This window comes from Amblyomma maculatum, chromosome 2 (assembly GCF_055883805.1).
Source record: "Amblyomma maculatum isolate TAMU_Amacu chromosome 2, ASM5588380v1, whole genome shotgun sequence".
Lineage (NCBI taxonomy): Eukaryota > Metazoa > Arthropoda > Arachnida > Ixodida > Ixodidae > Amblyomma > Amblyomma maculatum.
Genome location: NC_139345.1, coordinates 51,325,631 through 51,348,684, shown reverse-complemented (window position 1 = coordinate 51,348,684; position 23,054 = coordinate 51,325,631). Strand labels below are relative to the sequence as shown.

General features: G+C 44.2%; 2 protein-coding genes across 4 annotated transcripts; one reads left to right on the top strand and one right to left on the bottom strand.

Annotated features, from left to right (window-relative positions):
* Positions 1 to 282: 282 nt before the first annotated feature.
* On the top strand, positions 283 to 15,259 carry Mob4 (MOB kinase activator 4). 2 transcript variants are annotated; one of them, XM_084594116.1, is made up of 7 exons: positions 283 to 431; positions 770 to 832; positions 915 to 1,015; positions 1,233 to 1,275; positions 4,678 to 4,844; positions 10,853 to 10,964; positions 12,317 to 15,259. In XM_084594116.1, exons 1-7 carry the CDS (start codon positions 291 to 293, stop codon positions 12,437 to 12,439), a joined length of 750 nt encoding a protein of 249 aa, XP_084450242.1. In that variant the 5' UTR covers positions 283 to 290; the 3' UTR covers positions 12,440 to 15,259. The 2 variants fall into 2 exon arrangements, with proteins under 2 accessions (XP_084450242.1, XP_084450241.1); XM_084594115.1 differs by having other exon boundaries at positions 1,233 to 1,284.
* Positions 15,247 to 17,124, bottom strand: Rpp25 (ribonuclease P protein subunit Rpp25). Of its 2 annotated transcripts, none has more exons than XM_084594118.1 (6): positions 16,864 to 17,124; positions 16,516 to 16,661; positions 16,334 to 16,429; positions 16,245 to 16,279; positions 16,038 to 16,154; positions 15,247 to 15,431 (listed from the first exon to the last, which is right to left on the bottom strand). In XM_084594118.1, coding segments are annotated over exons 1-6 (522 nt in total). In that variant the 5' UTR covers positions 16,865 to 17,124; the 3' UTR covers positions 15,247 to 15,304. The 2 variants fall into 2 exon arrangements, with proteins under 2 accessions (XP_084450244.1, XP_084450245.1); XM_084594119.1 differs by having other exon boundaries at positions 16,334 to 16,426.
* Positions 17,125 to 23,054: the final 5,930 nt, after the last annotated feature.

Sequence of the window (23,054 nt, the reverse complement as noted above, 5' to 3'; positions counted from 1 at the left end):
TCAGATGCAAATAGAAAAGTTAATTGGTGAGTTCTTAAACTTTTAAATGGTAAATATATGAACATTTGATCTCAAAGAATAGATAACACAACACCGAAAGAAGGGGAAAAATACTTTCATCAACTTGCATTCTACTCAAAAGTGGGTCAAAGTTAGTTAAAATATTTCAGTAAAACGGCTGTTTATTTCACTTAATTCATGTTTTTCCTTATGCTTGGTTATGCTTGGCTAGCTTGACTATGCTCTAGCCATATGTGTATGTTGTATGTAGTCGCTGTTTAGGCGGGCAGATGGCGCAACCGTCGCAAACAGCACGAGAGGTACGGCACACAGACAAACAGACGCACAAACGCTGGCTGAAACTCGGCAACATGAAGATGGCTGACAGTGCGGGTGTTCTTCGGCGGAATCGACCGGGAACAAAAGCCGAGGTGACAGTTTTATCGCCATAACCCTTCATTTGCGTGTCATGAGCGGGCAGAGTAACTTGACTGTTTATTATCATTTGTTCGTTTGCTTTTGCATCAATTTTCGTTGAGCAGGGCCGATCGAAGGCCTAACTGGCCAATTTATCTTCCAACTTGCTTACCGAATAAACTGGTTAGCCTTGTGTTTCGCTCCCTTTTGTACTGCCGATAGTACCCTATCGTCGACAACGAGGCCACCTGCTATTTTATAATTACTGGCCTGTGCAGTAACGCGGGGTTCATAAATATCTTGAGCTTCCGTGCATTGCATGACCTAGACGTCTGCGTGTTCATTCTCACAGAATTTCTCCAGCTGGCCCGATGAGCCATTTGACGAGATGGACAGCACACTTGCTGTTCAACAGGTACGTTCACTCATGTGTGATTGTAGTGATAGCATCTTGAACGTCTCGCATTCTTACCCCGATGACGTTTTACGGTCAACAGTTCATTCAGCAGGCAATTCGGAAAGACCCGTCGAACGTAGACGAGATTTTGACTCCACCCGACGGCCAGGACGAGGGAGTGTGGAAATACGAGCATTTACGGTAAGTTCTTGGCTCCACACAGAAAAAAAAAAAAAAAAATCTCATCATTGAGCCTTAACAGGATGTACGGAACACAAGCGACAAAGTGGTTAAATTGTATTTGTTGTTTGTCCGATAATATTCGATTGGCTATGTATGTTGCTGCAGTCGTCCGTTTGGTTTCTGTAAAATAGCTTTCCTTGCCTCTGAAAACTCATTTTAAACATTTCTATTACAGACAATTCTGCATGGAATTAAATGGCCTCGCAGTCAAGCTGCAGGTATGTGAGGTTTGTAGTTGCTTTTAGATGCCTTTTCTAATTGCATGCTTACCCCCCATTAACACATTTTCTTAATAGGCTTGTAAGTGTGCCCGTTCTTGTATCTGTTACTGAGACAGACACCCATGAACAACTGGCTGAAAAATCTGCTATCAGTGAATTTCCATGTCCAGCACTTCTGTAGCACTGTGCTGTTATGCAGTCACATATGTGTATGCAACGAGCTTAAAGGGCAGATCCTAGGCTTTTCAAGGTTATCGCATGCTAATAGAACTCATCCTGTAGATTTTTCTCTTGCTCCTGATAGCTTTGGCCAAGTTTGGCAGCTGTGGGACATTTCATTCTGGCACAAATATTTTTGAAGCTTGCTGTTTCCATGGCTGGAGTTCAGATGGCAGCACCGCATTTTTCATATCACAATACATCCACCTTGCATTAATTCCAGCTGTGTGCATCACTAACAAAAATGTTGAGGCCATCAACAGCCTTTAATCCGAGATTCGTTATTTGCCTCTTTCAGCCATGAGGTATATGTACCAGTGCTTTTGAGGTCATGTTTGTGACATCACTGGTGTATCACATGAAGCATCATTTTATTGTTGAGGATTCAGCGTTGTTGGATTTGGTTCGCTGTTTTCACTGTTTTAAAATAGTTCCACTCGAGTGGAGTGGAGTGGAGTAGGGACTTGATGGTGTTGGGACAAACAGTTATAATTGCATGTTCTCAACGTTGTAATGTTGTGCAATACATTACCAAACATGAATAGCTACTTGGATTATGCAAAACTATTGTATATGATTGTATCGCAGTTTTGATTTCAACCACAAAACGATGCCATTTGTGGTGCCGCAGGTAAGTTTGGGTCATACTTGCAGTCTGAGTACTGCTTTCTTTTTTTTTTTTTTTTTTTGCACTAACTCTTAAGCAGACCTGCACAACAGCTGAAGTTGCCAAAAATGAATAAGCAGTGATTATATCAGTCTTTTTTTTTAATGATTCACGTGACCTAAACTCGTCTGTGATGGTGCAGCTGTCGTTTGGTGGTTGAAATTAAAACTGCACGATAAGAAATTTTAATTGTAAATTATTAAGCTAACATAGCTGAATTCCACATCGTTACTCCTGTGCACGGCTGTCTTGCGCACTCTTTCCAAGCAAAAAACAGTCATCCAAAATTTTGGAGTCTACGCCTTTAACATAACTTCGACATTTTTTTTACACTATTTGACTGAAACTTTCACTGCACATTCTCCTCAACTTTTTCATTGTTTATGCTGAAGTTCACCAAGATTCAATGTTTTGTTGCAGTGCAAATTAATCTTAAAATTTCTCATTTTGTGGCCTGAATCGGCGAGATGTCTATGGGCAACCTCGTGTGCCTGACTTCACTGATGCATGGCTGTCTACTATATCGACTCATTTGCTGCAAGACAAAACGTTTTGCTTGCTCTTGATTATTTTAATAGAATAGTGGCCCTAGTAAAACCAATTGCTGGGCTAGTTGGTGCATTTCAGAGGAAAGGAAAGATACCACAGTGTTAACAAATACGAACTCACAAATAGACACAGACAGAACAGGTAGTGGCCCTAGCTGTCACATAGTCACCAGTGTATCTGTTCAGTGCGCACACAGTAGGTTTTATGGCTGTATCTGTGAGGTCATACCACATTTACTCGAATCTAGGTCGGGCATGCTTATAAGCCAAAAATCTTTCGGTAAATACTTCGTGGCATTTTGAAGCATTTTATTTTTTTTTCTCTTTAACCATAGGGAGGAGGCTCCATGAACTTGGAATGTAAAAAAAAAAGAAAACACCGATATTTGCCCTCGGTATATCTGAAAAACCACGAGAATTACCCCTTAAGAAGCACAGCCAGCTGTTCAATACCACATTTGTCCTTTAAGCATGCAGAAATAAAAGGAAATGCATTAAGAGAAAGCAATGAATGGCTAATTAGCACTCTGCAGTCCTTTCGCTCAAATCCTGGGCTGTTGCGCATGATGGTACCATGTCGATCTATTAAAATGAAGTGCATCAGTGTATACATGGGGCCCTTCATCTATTTTATTTTTCTGGAATTTGAGGGATAAAATTGAGACTGTTTTTTTTTTTTTCATTCACCCAATTCGGGGTTTTAAGGCAAAGCTTCCATAATTTGGAATTGTTCATGACATTTTTTTTCTTTTTTTCAGAAACTGACCATTTATTATATGCACTCATTGTTGTTCAGGTATAAAGTGGTGTAATTTTTCGCTTATTATTTTTGCTTCAATTTAATTTTATTAGTTATTGGATTGCACGCATTCTTATCTCCTGTACAGCGCTTCCACGTCCTTTCACTTTTCACTGCCCGCCCGGCATTCGTTTGTTGACTGTAAGACATAATACACTGAACTAAGAATGCAGAAGCGTTACAGCAGGACATCATTAGTGTAGCTTGATGCAGTGATAACCATAAGATGGCTGCTTCTTAGTACCCTTGTTATGACCTCTTGCCTCTGAAATGCATTTTTGTACTTGGCCTCAAAAAAGATGTGTCATGAACAGTAAGCATTAAAAGTTTAAAAATATCAGTTAACTGAAAGTCTTCTGAAGTACATACAAGATGTCTGATGATGTTCATACTGCGACCTGAACTTTGTTCATTGTTTAAGCAACATTCACTCATGCAGATGATGCATTTTTACATATTATCACAGTTTAGTCTGATCACAATGAAATCTATTTAGTGTGCAAGAGTCTGGTAAAACCGAAGGTCTGTACGTATAGTGTACACTTGTGTAAAGGCCACACTAGCTTCTATTACCTCCGCTCAGTTTTTCTTTATTGCAGTGGGACTTGGATGACAGTGCCCCGTTGGCATGATGACCTGCGTCATGACAAGTCAGCACATGCACGGCATACTATTCATAAAAGTACCGTATTGAAAATCTTAAGGGATGCCTATGACAAAATCTTCGTGAGATCTGGGTTCTCTAGGCAAATTTTGAATGGAGCAACTCAGTGGCATAGTCGTATCATTGTCGCTAGTAGACATTGCCATCCAGTGACTGCTCATGGAATATGCCACGCAAGAAAAGTTACACATATCAGAAACAAAATTTCTATTTGTCGGTTTTCTTTTCCCCACATTATTGGATGCTGAGTTAAGGTGAAGTGGCCCTCGGATGAGTGTATACGGTGTCCACAGCCTTGCCTAAACGAGCTTTGCCTTGACACCGCCGTGCGTCTTGTGGCTGTTTCTCTAGCAGTCCACATGACCAGAGTCTGCCAACTTATCTTTCGCCTGATTTTGAAGCGAGCATGGCACTTGTCCCCTTCTGCTCTGTTGCTTTGCATGCGACGTGGTCAGCAGTGATGTTGCCTGTTGTAGCGTAGCACGATACTGACTGGATGCAGGCCGAGTGCAACGCTGACAGCTGCACCCAAATGACTGCCACAGAACAGTGGATTTTTCTGTGCGCTGCCCACAAGACACCGAAGGAGTGTCCTGCCATCGACTACACGCGGCACACACTCGATGGAGCTGCGTGTCTCCTCAACAGCAACAAGTACTTTCCCAGCCGGTACGAAACGAGGACACTTCCAGTCTTTACAAGAACGAGGGGTTGGGCTAGTTCGTATTGCATATCTAAATAACAGCGCTTGGAACGAGACGAAATCTCTAGCGCCTGTGTTTGTGTTTCTTATTCGTTCTTCACATTTCCAGCGCCTGTGTCTGCGTTTCTTCATGTTTCGTCTCGTTCCCAGCGCTGTTATTTAGATATAATAGTCTTTACGTTTTCCTAGCTGCAGGCATGTTGCCATGTGGGTATGCATGCATGTGCTTGTCATTTATTGTATGCATGACCTGCGCAACTTGAAATTGAGAATGGAGAGCAGGCACTGTAGTCGTAACATTATTGTCGTCGCCTACAAAATATCTAATATTCGCGGCATGTACAGTGCTTTAATTACCATATATTGCCAATTGTAAATCGACTCCGATGATAAGTTGAACTCCCCAACTCGCAAAACCTCCTTAGCAAAAAAGTGTTTGACTCCAAATATAGGTAGACACTGAATCGCACTGGGGCCATAGTTCGCTGATAGTTTTTTAGAAGACAGAGTCATTCAAAAACATTTATTCATACATGAAATGTCTCTTAAGATTTGGTTTCATTCGGTTCAGTTATGGGGTTTAACGTCCCAAAGCGGCTCGGGCTATGAGCGATGCCGCAGTGGAGGGCTCCGAAAGTTTCGACCACCTGAGGTTCATCTTTAACGTGCACTGACAACGCACAGCAAACAGGCGCCTTGCTTTTCGCATACATCAAAAAGCTGCCGCTGCAGCTGGGAGTCGATCCCATATACTTGGGCACAGAAGTCGAGCGCCCTAACCACTGCACCACCACTGCGGGTCTTCTTAAAATTCATCATCGTTCGCGAGAAAGACACTCACTCACCTGAGCAACTGCTGCTGGCTGTCGAAATTGGTGATGAGGTAATGTGAACACCCGGATTGAAGCACATGTCTTCGCTTCAATGTTACTGCAGCAAACACTCGGGCTCTTTGGTCGTGAACTCAAACTGCCTCTTTAATGGCACACTGTTATCCGGACTTCAATCCCTGAAAGGAACTGCATACTCATGCAGAGATCTTACTGCTTTACCACGCACACTACTGGCAGTCAACGACCTGACTCCAACAAAGTGCAGAAGTGGCGACTAGGCATGAAAAAAATGTTACGAGAGCATGTGACTGGTCACACGGTTTGAGATTGAATTGGATCTGAAGCACAGCGCTGCATTTATTACATGAAATACCCGCGTTTTATCTAAAAAGCCTTTCTGTCGTATGGAAACAAGTTTTAGACGTATCTCTAGATAAATTCCTGTTTTTTGAGCAGGCCGCTTTTGTTCCATGTCTAACAACTCTTGCGGAATTATGTGAACACGCGTGGTATTAGCTATAGCTCGTCCAAAGCTACTCCTGACCCCGCTGACTTTTTGCTGCAGTTATAAGTAGAGCCTCAAACTTCGGAAGGCAATTTTTCAAAGAATAGGTTGGTTTGTTACCCGCAGTGTACAGTACAGTACTTGCACCCACCGCAGTGGCTCAGTGGTTTTTTTCTGCTAATCTCAAGGTTACGGGATTGATCCCTTCACCGGAGCTGTATTTTAGTGGAGCTGAAGTACAAAAATACTTGGCGATATATGTCATGTGCATTAAATTAAAACCCCAGCTGGTATAGATTAATCTTAGGTAACCTTATTGTGCTTATGCTTTTGCTGAAGAGTTCTTGGGTTATGAGGAGTGGCTGGAAGTGTTGCTCTTGAACTTGTTTGCGGGCTCCGCTTTTTCCAGAACAAGAAGGGTGTGTGTTATGTTTACGGGCACAAACACCAAAATCCTCAGTATGAAGGCTTTATGCGTACAGTAGAGCGCCATGCTTTCTAAGTTGCTCATACGATAGTGCAGTTGTTCATGGAAGAGAGGTGACACTTGTTTATTTAGAATAGGCATAGAAGAAAATGCCTATGCAATTCTCTTTTCGGGGGTGAGGGGAGTTCTCTAGATTGGTCCTCGACATTGTTTACACATTTGCCAGTTACTGCATTAAAATTATGCAAGCAGGACGTTCATGTTACATTTATTTTTTTGCATTAGTATTGCTTCAGCTGAAAATAAACAGTAGAACTAGCATCCCTAGAAACTTTTCTTCGAGAATAATGCACAGGAGTTTACTTTAGACTTGAATTAAGTGACTTACAGCATGCAGGCCCCCTTATTCAATTGTTTGTCTTTGGAGCAGAGGCTTTCATTGCAGAAAACTAAGAAGCTGGTCTTTCTCACTTCCATGACGTGGTCTCTTACATGTCTCTAATGTGCACTCATATTTTATGATTCATGTATATGTTATGTGTATTCCACGCCTGTATCTTATTAGTGCTGTCAATTCTTGCTGTTTCTGTCCACAACCTTACTATCATTCACTCGTCTTACCGCACTGGCATACTGTGGGCAGGCAACAGGGTACATCGTAAATATTCCCAGCCTGCCATAGGGGTTTGCTTTGCTGAAGTGCATTCTGGTACTTGAAACACCTGTGAAGCTGTGAAAGTTCTTGGAAGTAATGCTTATCTATACCCCTGCAGAGATTTCGAGGGCCGAGGTGTCATAGAGGCCCAGTGCATGACTCAAAAGCAGATCCTGTTGCTTGAGAACTTTTGTCGCTCCCTGTAATTATCGACATTCCAAGACCTCAACACTAGAAAGTCTCTAAGACTGATAAACACTACAGTTGTTCATTTCATTCCAAATATTAGTTCTGCGTTCATTCAGTAAATGGTGTAATTATGTAGCCCTGTTCAGCAGGCACATGGCATGCTTGCAACAAGCATTCCCTTTCAGCTATAGCAGCTAGCAGTACTGATCTGCTACAATTTGTGGAATGCAAGCTGTCGTGCCATTTCTCTTATTAGCACTTGGAGGAAGAGAGATTCAGTACCAGGACAGGTGCCTTCCCTATGCTTATTGTGTGTGTGTGCGTGTGCGTGTGTGTGTGTGTGCGCGTGCGTGTGTGTGTGTCAACAAGCACCTCATGCCCTTCGAATAGAAATTGCTTTGGATACAGGTGGTGAAAAAAACATTTCAAGTATATTTATGAGGGTAAACACATTTCATAAATTGCCTCCAAAGTTCACATTAAAAATGCATATTACAGGATTTTTTTATTTTTTTTTTTTTACTTGTAGTGCAGTGCAGAAATTTTTTAGTGTGTTGTTTTTGTTCTGGTGGTGGTGTAGAGCCACTAGCCTGTATGTGTGAAAAGAATCGCAATTTAAAGTTGTTGGTCTCATTGCTATTTAAAATATGCTTAGAGGGGTCAGTTATGTGATGGGGAGTAGTGTTTCATAAATTCCCTTGCTAGTAAAGCTTTTCATTGTACGAGATCTTTGAATGTACCGAATCATTGAAGCTCCTCATTAGTGTGTATCCACTTTGCCGCTTGTTTTCGGCCTTTTTTCATCTCGTATACATCAATTAGCACACAGTTCTACCCTGTTATTTGAAACTCCGATACCTATAAAGCCTAGATACCTATAAAGCCCCACTTTGACTAAGCTGTAAAAAGTTGTCTGCATAGCTTAATAGTAGTGTCTTACTTACTCATCGTCCAAGGGAGGTTTGATTCTCGTCTCGCCTATTCTTAAGCAGAAGCCCAAGTTGGCAGAAGCTGTCATTATATATGGATGGTTTCATGACGTCGCACATTCCGCCGACCAATCAGTGTGTGGCCATGTCACCTGCCAAAGCCGTGCCTGTCATTTTTCGTTCACAACACTTGCTTTTGTGCAGAACAGGGCCTTTACTGCTGTCACGTTGAATTCCTATGTATTTCAACATAACATGAACTCAAGACTACTGAAACCTAGTGTCACACTAGGTAGGTCATATAGACCAACACCCTGTTTATAAACAAACGGGGCGCTCACGATGCCGCAGCTGACTAGGGGTGAAAAGTAAGCTTGCCCATAGGACTATAGGACTACATGGAAGCAGTTTTCACAGCAGTTTTCCAGTTTCACAGTGCAGCTATGATGACATTTGCTGGCACAGAGCAACCGTCAACCTCCTAGAATTGATTGCGAAAGCATGAAATGCCATTTCCAAGAAGACTATTTTAAACACCGCAAAGCATATGGGGGTGCAAGTTGGGAGGGCGGTCCTTAGAAACATATGCAAACACAACTTACCGCAATATTCTTCTCGTTTTCCAAAGCACCAGCAGAGGTGGCCAGTGATTAAACATTAGTGAGAGCTTTAGAGAAATGTGACAAAATATGCTACATCATTCTGGAGGTAATCTATTTTTAAAACACTCTGTAAATATATGTTGTAAAGTTATGCCTACCGCCAACAGGCTCATTGTCCGCTTGGTGTTGCACAAGCTTCTCTTGTAGCCTGATATGCTGCCATATGCACTAAATTTGCTCACTAATAATGGTTGTTCGAGGTGTGCAGCCTAAGCAAAACTACATTCAAAAAGCACTTCTTAAACATCATGGCAACAGAACGTAAGAGAACCTCCCACTGTAACAGATGGCAGCGCTGACGATGCTCTATTGGAGTGAGGATGACGCTGGTGCCCATGAACGCTACTTGTGTGTGAATAGATGGGTCATTTTGGTCGTCTGCTGCTAGCGAGGTTTTATTTATCATGCTGTGTGAGTAGATGGGGCATTTTGGTCGTCTGCTGCTAGTGAGGTTTATTTATCATGCTGTGTGAGGATTGTAGTCAGCTTGAAAAGTTTGTATCATTGCAGCAGCAGTATTCAAGGGAGAATGTAGCCCGTGCCTGTCTGACAACACGAGAAGCTATTGCGGTTGCGAGAAGCACGCAGCGAGTAGCTAGCTTTTCAGGGGCATGTCAGGCTTGCAGTACACATCTATCGAGGCACTTTAATGACTGATTCACTTCAAAATGATGTAGCACAGTTTGTCGCAATTCTTCTTGGAGTCATTCACTAGCTTTTTACCATCTGCCCTGTTTATTAATGCTATCCAAAACAAAAAAAATATTTTGGTAAGTTTCTTGCATGCACCCTATGGGCCATGCTCCTGACCTGTACCCCTCTGCATTTCGTGGTGTTTTAAAAATGCCCGGCCTCTTGATGAGGTTTCATAGCTTCAGAATGTGTTCTACGATGTTATTTTACTCTGCGCCAAATGACGACAGCGTAGATGTACCGTGAAATCGGAAAACTGCTTTGAAATCTTTTGCTTCCATGTATTCCTATAGGCCTTCTTTTCACCCCCTGTCTGCCCAGCCTGCCGGCAGCAGCACTGCCTCATCTTGCTTACGTTACAGATAGGTGTTGGTCTATAGACCCTATTCACTATCAGGTTTGGCAAGTGGCAGGAAGCCGTTGCATGGCAACCCTGCAACCTCTCAGCTGGCATACTATTGGGAGGTTCAAAACTAAACGCTCAAATTGATGTTTGGTTGCAGACCAAAAAGGCGCTGAACAGAGGAGGATGGGGAGGCAGCAGTGCACCCAGCTTTTCTAACGTGTGTCAAAGAGCACCGATCATATTTCATATTTCCCAAACAGGTTTGGTTTGGTTTGTGGGGTTTAACGTCCCAAAGAGACTCAGGCTATGAGAGACGCCGCAGTGGAGGACTCCGGGAATTTCGACCACCTGGGGATCTTTAACGTGCACTGACATCGCACAGCACACGGGCGCCTTGCTTTTCGCCTCCATCGAAAAGCGGCCGCCGAGGCTGGGATTCGATCCCGCATCCTTGGGAACAGTAGTCGAGCACCGTAACCACTGCGCCACCCCGGCGGGGCATTTCCCAAACAGGGTTGTCTCAAATTGGGTTGTCTCGCTTGTGTGGCCGCTATGTGATGCGACCACCATGTTGTTGCGTGCCACAGTTGTTCGAATAGGTGCGCCATGTAATTGAGGTCACCAGAATAAGCTGTGTTCTTTGTGGTGACAACTTATTTGAAGTTTCAATAAATAAAATTTGTCAACTTCATGGTGTTCTTTTAAGAAATAAAGCTAATTTTCCGTTGTTTGCAGGGTCAGCATCAAAGATTCGTCGGTAGCGAAGCTAGGCTCTGTGTGCCGAAGAGTGTATCGGATATTCTCTCATGCATATTATCATCACAGAGCCACCTTTGATGAATTTGAGGTGAGACTTCTATTTCTCTTATTGTGTCTAAACTGTGCAGAAACGATCTAGGTTTCATTTCCTATGGAAATTAGTTCAGATAAGATGCTCACGGAGGGAGCAACATAGCACCACAGCTGTATCGTGGGAGAGTCCCTACACCGTCTCGCCATAGCTTTCTCCAAGGGACTGACAGCTGTCTTTAAGAATGCCATTTTTGTTAGCTAATGCTTGTTGTCCCGGGTGTTCAGTCCTCACAGTGGTTGTGTTCAGAACTGTATAAAATGTATTTAAGTGCAATTTTTTTTATTTTTATTTTTTTTTGATCAATGCACTTAAGATTTTGTGTGCCTTGGTGCTGGAGTCACTATTAATGGCACTCATATTTGAGAAGTGACAAATTGGCAGCAAACATGGGCCTAGCCAAAAGAATAAATCTTTTTTTTTTTTTGTCGAGCACTGCTTTTTAATCTTGGCATATGCCTTATGTTCATTGATTCTTCGCTTGTTTGTACGCTTGTGAATATTTTCATACACTTATGTGCAAGCACAATATGCTAGTCTTACGACAGCGACACAAAGGTAGTGATCATGTTTTTTAATGCGAAAGCATTATTTCGCTATGTTCAAATTTGTCTGCAGGCCGCGTCAGCAAAATCATGTCCTCAGCAGTTGAGTAATTGAGAAGTGGTAGTGGTTAATGAGTGGTGTCAATCGATGGAGGGCGACATAATGTTGTCCGAAAAATTAGACCAATAAGTTAATTAGGTAATTAATGACAGGTAAAAAATGTAAAAGTTGTCCACAGCAATTGTGAGTATTTGAGAAGCGTTAGAGGTTTATGAGTGGTGTCAATCGATAGAGGGTGATGTAATGTGTCCAAAATTATAATTAGGTAATTAATTAGAGGCAAAAGAATGTAAAAGTAATAGCAAAAATGGTCTCATTAGCCAATGGCTTGGTGCCACATTTTAATGTACCAAATACTAAAATAGTTAATTAAAGAAGTCAATCAAGGTGTCGTCAATGACGTGACGTCACTCAACCGCAAGTAGAGGCAAAAAAGGGCATAGGAAGTGATTGGCGCGCAATTTGAAAGTACCAAAGAGTAAAATGAGTAAACAAAAAGTGAATTAAGCAACTAGAAGCAGCCAGAAGCAACCAACAGCAGCATCCGTGCTTTCGCATTACTCCAATGCAGATTCTGCTGTGCTCTTTAATTTCTTGTGTGAATCTTCCTTAATTGAGGACACATTTTGAAGAGTGCTTGAATGCTCAAATGCCACTGCAGCACTTAAAATGTCTTTAAATAGTTCTCTAAAAGCTTTGTTAACTTTCACCTCCATTTCGCTCCACCTCTTCCATGCCTGCAGAAGCAGACGTGCCTGTGTCGCCGCTTTACCACCTTCGTGACGAAGTACAACCTAATGTCAAAGGACAATCTCATCGTGCCCATCCTCGACGAAGAACTCACTGCTGGTGAAAGCGAAGCCTGAACATGTGTTCTTTCTGCTCAGCAGACTGCTGCTCCCATTGGTCAGACCGCTGGCCCGGTCTTTGTGCTGTGCGTTTCTCCCAGTAGTCCTGCTTCAGCTCTCACCTCTGCGTGTTCCATCCTCTTGGCACGCTCACAGAGACCATGGTTAACCTCTGTGGCAGTGTTGATGGTTTATAGATTCACACATTCATCGGTAGGCCACACCACACAAAGTAGGTGTGCCACGCTTTCAGTGAAGTGGCAGAAGTGGCTGCTGGAGTGGTTGCAGTATATAGTGTGGGACTGTGCACAGGCGACGGGGAGAACTGCTGGAAAACCTAGTTGTATATGTGAGTGTGTACTTCTTTCCTTTGACTTCCCACTGTTTTCTTTGAGTGTGGAATGGTATATGTGGCCAAGCTTCTAAGCAGCCAGCACCTGTCTTTTCTTGTCTGCATATGCCGAAGCCTTAGCTGTGTTATTTATTGGTTTTCCTCTTCATATGTGGAAGGCAGTGCAGGTGGTACAGCTGCTTGCCTCATGCACATTGATATAATGTGCTCCTATTGGCAAGGCAGGGGCTTGACTAATTGTTGAACTTCATAAGAATGCATGTGCAGTAGGCTTCCTTGCTAAAAATCTCTCTCCTTCTATACCTCTACTATTGTGTCCAACATTTTGTGCTGATATTTGTAATGTCTAGTATGCTGGGTCAGCATACAGAAATGTCAAGTCGTGCTGCCTGCGACATACGATGCAATGCAGAGTTTGGTAATCAGACTTATTTAAAATTTGTAATAATTTGCCTGAATGTGATTTCTTGTTTACTAAAGTTCACTATGGATTGCATTCTGAACTATATACTGAGCAATGTTTGTTTCGGTTTTGTACTCCACTTTTAGTGCTTGACGAAGTTGCTTTTAAAAGCCAGCACCCATTGAATTCGTTTTGACATGGTCTCTATTCACGTCCATTACCTTTTTTTCTATCTTACTTACTGTGCTTGGTCTGGGCCAGGTGATGTCCTTGCTGTGTTTGTGTGTACTGCTAGGGCCACATGCAGTCGCTATGATGGCAATGCTTTTCAATGAATACCTGTAGGCTTCACAGCAGCTGTGAAGGGTCGTACATATTGCTTGTATGCCCTCGAGAAAACCCCAGCCTTTGCATTTGCCAGTGTGTAATGTTGATGAATATTTCTCTCAGTTAGTAGTGATGCGTAGCTGGGCTCGGACCTTATCATGCTTGGTCTTCCAGGGTCTTTTAATATTCGTCTATATTTGTTTGCTGTACATATTTTCTTTCCCACTGCAAACCTTGCGTATCGGCTTTGCACATGTCTGTGTTTAGAAAGCTGTCCCACCCGCTGTTGGCAGTGTTCCACTGTACTGTGCACTACAGCCAGCTGATGTAGTATCAGCCTGCCTTTGTTTCTAGTATATCACGTTGAAAACGGTCAAAATTGGTCACAGTTATGTAGTTCGAACGAGTCATTAACATGTGCGCAGCTGTTCCATACCATATTGAAGGGTTATGCCCGTCTTGAAAACTTTTCTCGCTTTCCAATGGTTTTTCATTTCTGTATTGTGTGTGTGGTTTGCCTGAGAGGCTGAATTAAAAGAAAAATAATGTGGATGTATCTATGGCCACAATCAGTGAGACATATTAGGCCAGTATGATAGCAAGTTTGATATTTCTTCAGGCACATGTGACAGAAAAGTGCCATGTTTAGTTCAGATTTTCACCTTTCAGTCTTCTTATGTGCCTGCATCATGTTTTTGCATTGCACATTTGCTATCTGCAAGTTTGTTGCAAATTTCACAAGTTTATTCAAAGACTCGCTAGCACTTTGTGGGATGCAAGTCGAGCACATTTAATTGACATTAGCACCTTGCGCATGCTGCTGAGGGAACATTTCGTCATGACCGTCATTTTTTGTAACCTTTTATTGGACAGCCTATCTGTTTCCAAACATTGCAGTGAGGGGACGCACAGATGAACTCTGTTTTAGTATCTGACTCTGAGCAAACCAGAAGCCTGATAAATTACTTTGTAGAGATTGGTCTTCTTTTTTATGCCATCTAGCCTCCGTGCTTCATGCACATGTTATGCAGAGTATGGCCGGGTTTTGTGAGAGGTGCATACGGTGCTCGCAAAGTTTCCTGGGCACTGCATACATACCAGGACAGCTGCTTTAGCATGGACAAGCCTCCAGTTATGCCCTATGGCCAATAAAAAGTTCAGATATACTGCCTGTCGTGCATCACCTAGGGCACTTGTCCCTACACAGCTCGGCAACTGTTAATCATCAAGGCGAACATTTAAAGAGCAGCATACCTCGTCATTTTTGATGTGCACTAACAGTTTACTAGCTTTGCTAATGTAGTTCTTAATAATGCCAGCGATACATCACCTATTCTGCTTTTGCAGGGGTCAGAAGGGATGCCATATTTAAATAACTATGTTAGGTGGCGATGTAGGAACAGGAAACACGAAAGGTGGGTTTTTGGGGCAGCAGTGGGACAGCATTGGACTCATTTAACCGAGATTTTGTGGCAATTTGGATAAGGTTGGATGGTTACGAAGTGTTGGCATGGAATATTGCCTAGCTGCCACGGCGTAAGAGTTCTGCATAGAAGCTGTTCCATGATTGGTGTGAAAATGAGTGACCTTTATTGACACTAGCAAGCCTGCAAAGGTACATTTTAATTCTTGTAACCAAGGTGACTTTGCATTGTGATGTGATACAGGCGACAGTTGTCCAGGGCTCATCTAGAAGCTGGTGAGCATAGAACACTTTAGTTATAAGGTCCAATAAAATGTCACTTCTTTTTCGAGACTGCAGAGTAATCTTTATTTACAGCAGTGTCCTTGGAGCCTGGAACTACTGTGCAGCAGCTTGGTGTGGTTTTTGCCTTCGAGGCACTCTCTTTGGGAACTGTTTTTTCCTAGGCTTCGATGCCTTCTGTTCAGAGGACCAACTTCCATCGCTGCAGCCAGGTGCCTGGTACCTACAAGCAAAAATGAGTGCTTAACAAGGAAGGCTGGCTTTCGTAATCGACAGAGCTGCAGCAAACCATTTCTGTGAGTGACTAGAGGATGCAGATTTGATTGTGGCAATAACATGGATACAAGTGGTTGTACCTCAAAAGATGAGCCAATGAGCAAAATATTTTCTGCAGTATTTTCTGCAGTGACACAAGATCCCCATTGGCATGAAACATTCAGAATCCTTGCACACTTTACTAATAGCATTTTCAATGCTAGCTGCCAATAAATAATTTTCTAAAAAAATATATATATATATTCGCACTCTCTCCTAGTCACCTCCGTGCAAAGAAAGAACTGTGCTAGAGTGGCTAATTTGGCTCGTTGGTAAAGGTTCATTTCAACTGAGCAGCGCGCACGGACGACGGACAAGAAAAGGACAAAAAAGGAGCGCCTCGCTGTCTGTCCTTTTTCTCGCCCGTCGCCCGTGCGCGATGCTCCGTTGAAATGACAAGCAAAGATTGTATGCTGCATAAGCCACAGATCCAACTGGACAATAGCATCATGCCTGCCTTTCATAATAATCTACTATAACAACAACAACACTATTTAGAACTATTGCTACTCACCCTAGCTGCGCGGTATCCACCGTATCTTTGCTCAGCAGGATGTGCATGGTTGGTATTTCTCGGGTTATTTTCAGCCTGTCTAGTTCCGGCGACTTCGGCTCCCAGAAGTCTTCAACTCTGGCGGGAATGTAAAGCGATAAGAATTTTCCTTCGGAAAACGAAAGAAAATAGAAAAACACGAATGGTGCGCGTGCATGTTAAACTTACTTCTTGTAAAGGACCTTATTCACCTGATGGAGGCCCTGTGGACATATACAACGTGTGAATACACATATTGAAGGGAAACGGTTACTTGCCTTATGCTTTCGCTTCAAGATCTCTGCGCATGTGATGGTTTTCGCAAGGGCATGGCCGGAGCCAGTGAAAACCATTTGCCTTTTTGTGTCATCCTGCTAGAAACATGAGGAGAGGGGCAAAGAGAACAGCAGAAATAAGGTTTCGTGGTACTGGGCGAATGTTGATAGTAAGAAACCGCTACCTTGAACGCTTTGTTGGCGTACTCGAGCAAGTTTCTGAGCTTGCTGTTGGGCTGAACTTTCATGTGAATGAAATCGTCTTGAAGACCGATAAAGCAGGGCGGCCCCGCACTTTCTTCAATCGATTCTCCTTTAGTGTAGTTTTCCACTGAAACAAATACGGAGCTAGAAGTGCCGAGAACTGACTTGTCTGCCAAGCGAACAATTTGAAAGCCCATGAACTGACTGCGCATTACCTAACGGCTCGTCACATGAATTACACTTCGTTCTAGAGTGACTATGATTTGAGTAAAAAGAAGGAAAAACAACTTGGTATTAGCGCACAGGTTTAGCAAGTAATTGTCACTTACTTGAGCCAGTGGGTGAAGTGTCGAGAGTCCGAGACAATTTATCCGCTTCGTTAACTACGCGGTCACAGCGTTTCAACTTTGTTCAGACAAACATACTATCTAGGTGACGCTACTAACAACAGCATGCAAAGCTTTACAAACACATGCTTAACCGATTTCGAACAATTAAAGATTAAAGTAACCTAGTACACTACCTACAAGAACAAAATTCGTTCACCGTAGAAAAATTTCACAAACGTCATGGACGCCGCCATCTTTATTACCTTGGATTGGCTTCAGGCCATTCTTTAGCCATCATGAAATTAGTTACAGTTTCGCATTTCACTTACCAAGACACGTAAAAGCATGCGTAAAAGCGTTGTCGCATCGTACGTTAATAGCTAAGATAAGAGAGAGAGAGAGTATAACTTTTTATTTAAACCAGCTGATGAAGCAGCTCCGGTAGCTCCGGCTCTCCCTCGCTTGGGATGGAGCAGGCCGGCAGACGTTCTAGGCCGGCGGCGTCTCAGGCCAGCTGGATGACGGCTAGCTGGAGCCCAGGCTCCGAGCTGCGCAGCATGGTTTCCCAGAGTTGCGACGTCAGATTTAGCACACCTCCCGCCCGGGAGAAAAGGGACAGTCCCAGATGATGTGTTCGAGGGTCCCTCTCGAGTTAAAGTTTATACAGTATTCTGTTTGTTCTCCTGTGAGCATATGGCTCACCAGGAGCGGGTGTGGTGAAAATTATTTTGATGATGTGGCTTTTCCCTTTGAAGCGGGCGGTCACAGTTCCTGCGCCCTAGCCGAGAAAAAAAAAAAAAAAGCCCCAGTTTGAAGACGTTGCCGGGAACGCCAGTGTGCGCCGGAGTCCAAATCAGTTGTACAGTTCGCGAGATTGGATATATGAGTAATATTCGATACGCCTGGAGGGCAATCAACCCACGACTGCAATTTCGTATGGCAGTTTTGCTGTCGCAGACCACGAAACGCGCCTTCGTCTGGGCGCAAGCTTAAGGCTGCAGCCACTTCCTCAGCAATCTCCTCAAGTGTCTAGTTTTCATGGTGACTGCGGTTTTCGGTCTACCCGATCCGCTTGTTACCACTCCAACTATAAAGGGGCTTGTTCCTCCAGCAGCATCTACAAAGGCTACTTCCTCCGGCAGCAGGCGGATAAATTTTCTACTGAGCATTTGAGCTCTCTTTTCCCGACGCTCCTTATGGTGTTCGGGATGCATGCTTTTTGGAAGCGGAGGTATCTATAGCATGTCCCGTATAGCCATGTCTATTTCAGATTTTGGCTGGGCGCCTCCGCAAGTGTCGATCCCTAGTTTTTCTAGTATGGATCTGCCTGTGGCGGTTAGGCGGAGCCGCTCTACCTGTGAAGTGTGCATCGCCTCCGCGATCTCATTCCAAGTGTTATGGATGCCCAGTTGCAGGAGGCTAGCGGTGGAAGTACAGCGCGGGAGACCAAGGGCTCTTTTAATGCTAAAAATAATTTTCACTGTGAAATTACGTTTAGCTTCGTCTCGTCATCCCATTTATTGCATAGAGGCTCACCTGTTCGTTGGAGGTGAGCCAATATTCTGCATAATGCTCATATCGGTCCCGCTGAAGATAGCCGGGCCCCGGGGGCGAAGGGAGCCGGCGAAGATGACAGCTGGACCCGCTTGCATGGCTTAGTGTTTAACGTCCTCTGGAATTACAGGTGTGGGGAGAGTGCGGCTCCGGAGCTCCGTTTCCACCCAGTACCTCCACCAAATATATGATGGGGGTTTATTCGAGGTACTCGGACTCGAAAAGCAGCGGCGGGGACAGTCCGTCTATAGGCAGGACAAACACACGCTGCGATAGCGACGCCACTCATGACAGCGCTCAGAATCTTCTGCCTCATCGATGAGAACCGACACCGCGGCTCCTGTGTCGACGGCGCGAAAACGGCAATATCATCTACATGTCCAGGAAGAACGTTTTCAGGAGAAAGCGGAGAGCTTCGAAAGTTCGACAAGCGCAGTGCTTGCCTCCGGCACTGCAGCACTAGTTTTCCTCGGTAATTTGCGTGGGTCGACGGTCCATTGGAAAAATAGATCAGCGGCGGGACGAAGGTATTCGGCGAGATGCATGATTCATGATGAGGGTCAGGACAAGGCTTCGGAGGAATAGCGTAGTCATAGAGTTGCGCAGTAGAACGCGAGTATCCGCTGGCGACACAGCCTGCCGACGCGTCCAGGTGCACCACAGGCGTAACATATGGGACATTCGCGTATCCTAGTAAAATCTTTATCTAGGTTTTCCTCTGCCCTGACGCATTCTACCAAATTTGGGCGCAATGCGATAATTCATTCGCGCGCAACTCGATTTAAAAATCTGCTGTTCTCGTGGCCTCAGTTTAGACCATTTCAGCGGGAAACACTGTTTGTGACATCACAGAAATTATACCCGCGTTACTTCCTGCTCCCCGAGTGATCATGAAATATTGAGGCATGTGTTAGGCTATCTCAAGCACTTTATAAACTGCTGGTTTGGTTGGGTTTGTGGGGTTTAACGTCCGAAAGCGATTCAGACTGTGAGAAAAGTCGTAGTAAAGGACTCCGGAAATTTCGACCAGTTGGGGTTCTTTAACGTGAACTGACGTCGCACAACACACGGGCACATTGCTTGTCGCCTCCATACAAGGCCGCCGCGGCCGGGATTCGATCCCGCATCCTTGGGCACAGTAGTCGAGCGTCCTAACCACTGCGCCACCACGGCGGGGTTTTACGTTCTGTGTCATGATTTCCAGACTTTATTTCCACCATCCAACACGCGTGCGACTGTTTTTTGAATACTGCATGTGACGTGACCATTTCGTCAACAGAAACGTCGTTTCAGGCCAGGAAACCGGTTTCGGTTTCGATTTGCTGTTCTTTCATTTTAAAAAGTTCTACTTTCGAAACCTTTTTTTTTGTTGTTTTTTTTTTGTTTTGAGAAAGCAACACTACAATAGCCAAAGTGAGACCTCGGGTGGCCGCAGCTGCGTCGCGAAGAGGCGTAGCAGAAGAAGGAGAAGAAGAAGAAGAGGAAGAGGAAGAAAGAGACGACAAAGAAGAAGAAGAAAAAGAAGGCGAAGACGACGAAGAGGAAGATAAACGCTCGGTCATCCGCAGCTAATGCTTTCGTTCCACATTCGGTTCAGCAGCGTTGAACCCTTCTCATTTTTTTTTTGTCGGAGCCAGAGAGAGAGAGAGATATATATTTTAATGGCAACAGGAGATGTCTGCCTGGTGGTAAGCCTAGCATGCTACTCCTGATGAGGGTTGAGGGATGAGGGTGACAGAGTGTGGGAACATAAGCACACACAGATGAGTTTTAAAGGGTATTGATCAACCCTGTGTCCTTAAGAAAAGTTAGTAAGGCCTTGGTAGCTCGCGCTGCAGACGATCCGTCGCACCAAGGACCCAGGACATGTTCAAGGCGCAAGGTTGTTTCTTTAGGTAAGCTTAAATTATTGCGCAGTGTCCTGCGATGTGCAGTAAACTGTTGACAGGAGGTTACCAAATGTTCAAAATTTTCACACACATCACATGTAGAGCACAGAGGCCTGCTCGCTATGCCTATTTTATGTAGGAAGTAGTTTGTGTATGACACATTTAAGCGGATTCTGTGTAGACAGTTTCGATGCCACCTGTTCAAATTGTGAGGAATTCGAAAGACGCAAGTGGGATCTATTCGGTGTAGAGGTCGATATTGATGGTTCGGGTCACACCACAGAGAGCGTTGCAATCGCCATGATTCAGTTGCTACAAGTCTTGCTGCATCTCTTCGTGAGAATGGTATTGAAATTGTCCTTGTGGAATTTTTTAGCTCTTTTGCAGCGGCGTCTGCGAGGTCGTTGCCCGCGATGCCGCAGTGAGCAGGTAACCACTGTAGCACAATGCTCTGACTCAGGTCATAGGCCTCTGTGTGTAGCTTATTTATGTCAATGACGAGCTCTTCCTGAATTCTTGATGATTTAAGCAATTGTAGTGCAGCGCGACAATCGCTGAAGATAACCCATGCTGCAGGGCGTTGTTGTAGAATATATATAATTGCTTCTCTCAGAGCTGTTAACTCAGTAGCCACAGCTGAAGTGCGATGACTGAGTGTTGCCGAGACTGTGGTGTGCATTGATGGTATCCACACGCCGATGGATGAAGAAATAGCTGTGACAGAGCCATCAGTATAGATGTGGCAATGATGACTGTAGAGTGCACAGATGTGCTCAAGGGCGAAGTATTTAAGTGCGGGTCCTGTGGTGTGGGCTTTTCTTTTGATGCCAGGTATAGTTGTCGAAATTTGCCATGAAGCAAACCTCCATGGTGGGAAAGATGACGGTACTGCGCGTTGATATTGCGCAGGCAGTAGATTGGAGAGTGATGTCATGCTTTGCTCTGAAAACGGGTGGGTAGGTTCACGTGCAAAGCGCAGTTGGGCGCGAAGCAGCTCCTGCGGTATCAGCACGGTTACAGATAGACGTCTGCTCTCCGCCAGAGTGCCCACTGTGGAAGTGTTTTTTGGAAGACCAAGGCACACTCTCAAAGCTTTGGCCTGCATAGCTTCAAGTAGTTTAATGCTTGACTGCGAGAGGCCTTGAAGAACAGGGAGGCTATAACGCAGAAGACCTTCACAAAGTGCTCCATAAAGCCGTAATAAGGAATCGGTAGAGCAGCCTCTTCTAGTCGTTGAGAGCATACGGAATATAGATACGTATGAAGAGAGTTTGGCCTTAAGTTGTTGAACGTGTGGTGACCATGAAAGAGACCTATCAAAGGTCACACCTAGAAATTTTTGATGGTTGACATACGGTATAGGAGTGCCAGCAACTTTCAGTACATAACGGGAGAGATCACGTCGTGAAAATGAAATTGCTGCGCACTTTTCTGGAGATATAACAAGACCTCGCTTGTTTAAAAATAATGCAATGGCAACTATTGCTTTTTGTAGCCGAGCATGCACAATGCGTCTGTTTCTTCCGGAGCACCATATATCTGACGCCTCCCCAAGCAGGATGATGTGCGTTGAAATCTCCTGTTATAATGTGTGGCACAGGGGTACTTCGCATGATATCTTGTAGGCGTTCAATACTGAAATTAGCACGAGGTGGTATGTAGGCAGCAATTACTGTAAACTGCATGTTCATGCACTTTAAAGTGACTGCAACGTACTCATTATGTGGATCAGTTGGTATGGGATGCTGGATGAAGTTGACGTCTTTCCGGATAGCGAGAAGAACTTTACTGAGGTCTGTACCAGTTGTTGATTGCAGTACTGTGTAGCCTGAGAGACGGATTGTAGTATTAAGCCGAGATTCTGATATAGCAATTATAGGGAAACGATGCTTGAAGACGAAGTGTCGAAAGTCAGAGAGACGGGGGCGGAGGCTGCAGGCATTCCATTGAAAGATGGTGGCCTTATTTCGGATGGCTTGCACGCTGGGTGGAGCAGACGACTGATTGTCTGCTACCGCCATTGCGCTAGGAGAGGGGGTATGAAATGAAGAATTGTAAGGATGGCTTTCGCCACCGGCGAGGAGAGTGGTATAAGAAAAGCACGAACAGCCTCAACAAGTGAGCACAGTTGGGAACTAGAAATGTCAGAGTTTCTGCGAATAGAGGTTTCGCATGAGCGGTTCCGGGATGCACACCTCGAATGAGGCTGCTGTACAGTAATTTTTTGTGGGCTTGGTAAAGATGGTTGTTGAACCTCTGATTGTTGTGGAAGAGGAGGAAATTCAACCACGTCATCAATTCTTGGATGACCAGCATCATCTTTCTGCGACTGTCCTTGTGATTTCTTTCCCGTCAATGGTTTTTTTCTGTGATGACTACTCCTGATTTGATTTTCATCAATTAAAGCAGCTTTTGCTGACTTGTAGTCGCTATTGTTGGATATCTTGTACTTATAGATTAGTTTCTCTTTTTGGTAGGCAGTGCAGCTGGAAAACGTTGCCTCATGCTGCTTTCCGCAGTTGGGACAAATGGGGATGTCACTTGGGCACGTGGTACGGTCATGATTTCCCCCACAGCGTGGGCAGCGCAAGGCTAGTCGGCAAGCAGTAGCCACATGGCCGAAGCGCTGACATCTACCACATTGTCGTGGTTTTTGGATGTATTCATGCACACGGTATCTTGTATATCCAAGAATAACGTATTCTGGCGCAGATTCTGTCACAAACACAATGCGGATATTTTCGGAAT

What these genes read in the sequence shown, in the direction of transcription:
- Mob4 (XM_084594115.1), top strand. Translation starts at nt 291, where the DNA reads ATGGCGCAACCGTCGCAAACAGCACGAGAGGTACGGCACACAGACAAA. An exon ending in TGGAAATACGAGCATTTACG is followed by an intron (nt 1,016 to 1,232) that starts GTAAGTTCTTGG and finishes TTTCTATTACAG; the next exon opens with ACAATTCTGCATGGAATTAA. An exon ending in AACAAGTACTTTCCCAGCCG is followed by an intron (nt 4,845 to 10,852) that starts GTACGAAACGAG and finishes CGTTGTTTGCAG; the next exon opens with GGTCAGCATCAAAGATTCGT.
- Rpp25 (XM_084594118.1), bottom strand. An exon ending in AATAAGGTCCTTTACAAGAA is followed by an intron (nt 16,155 to 16,244) that starts GTAAGTTTAACA and finishes CATTCCCGCCAG; the next exon opens with AGTTGAAGACTTCTGGGAGC. An exon ending in GTGGATACCGCGCAGCTAGG is followed by an intron (nt 15,432 to 16,037) that starts GTGAGTAGCAAT and finishes TTTTGCTTGTAG; the next exon opens with GTACCAGGCACCTGGCTGCA.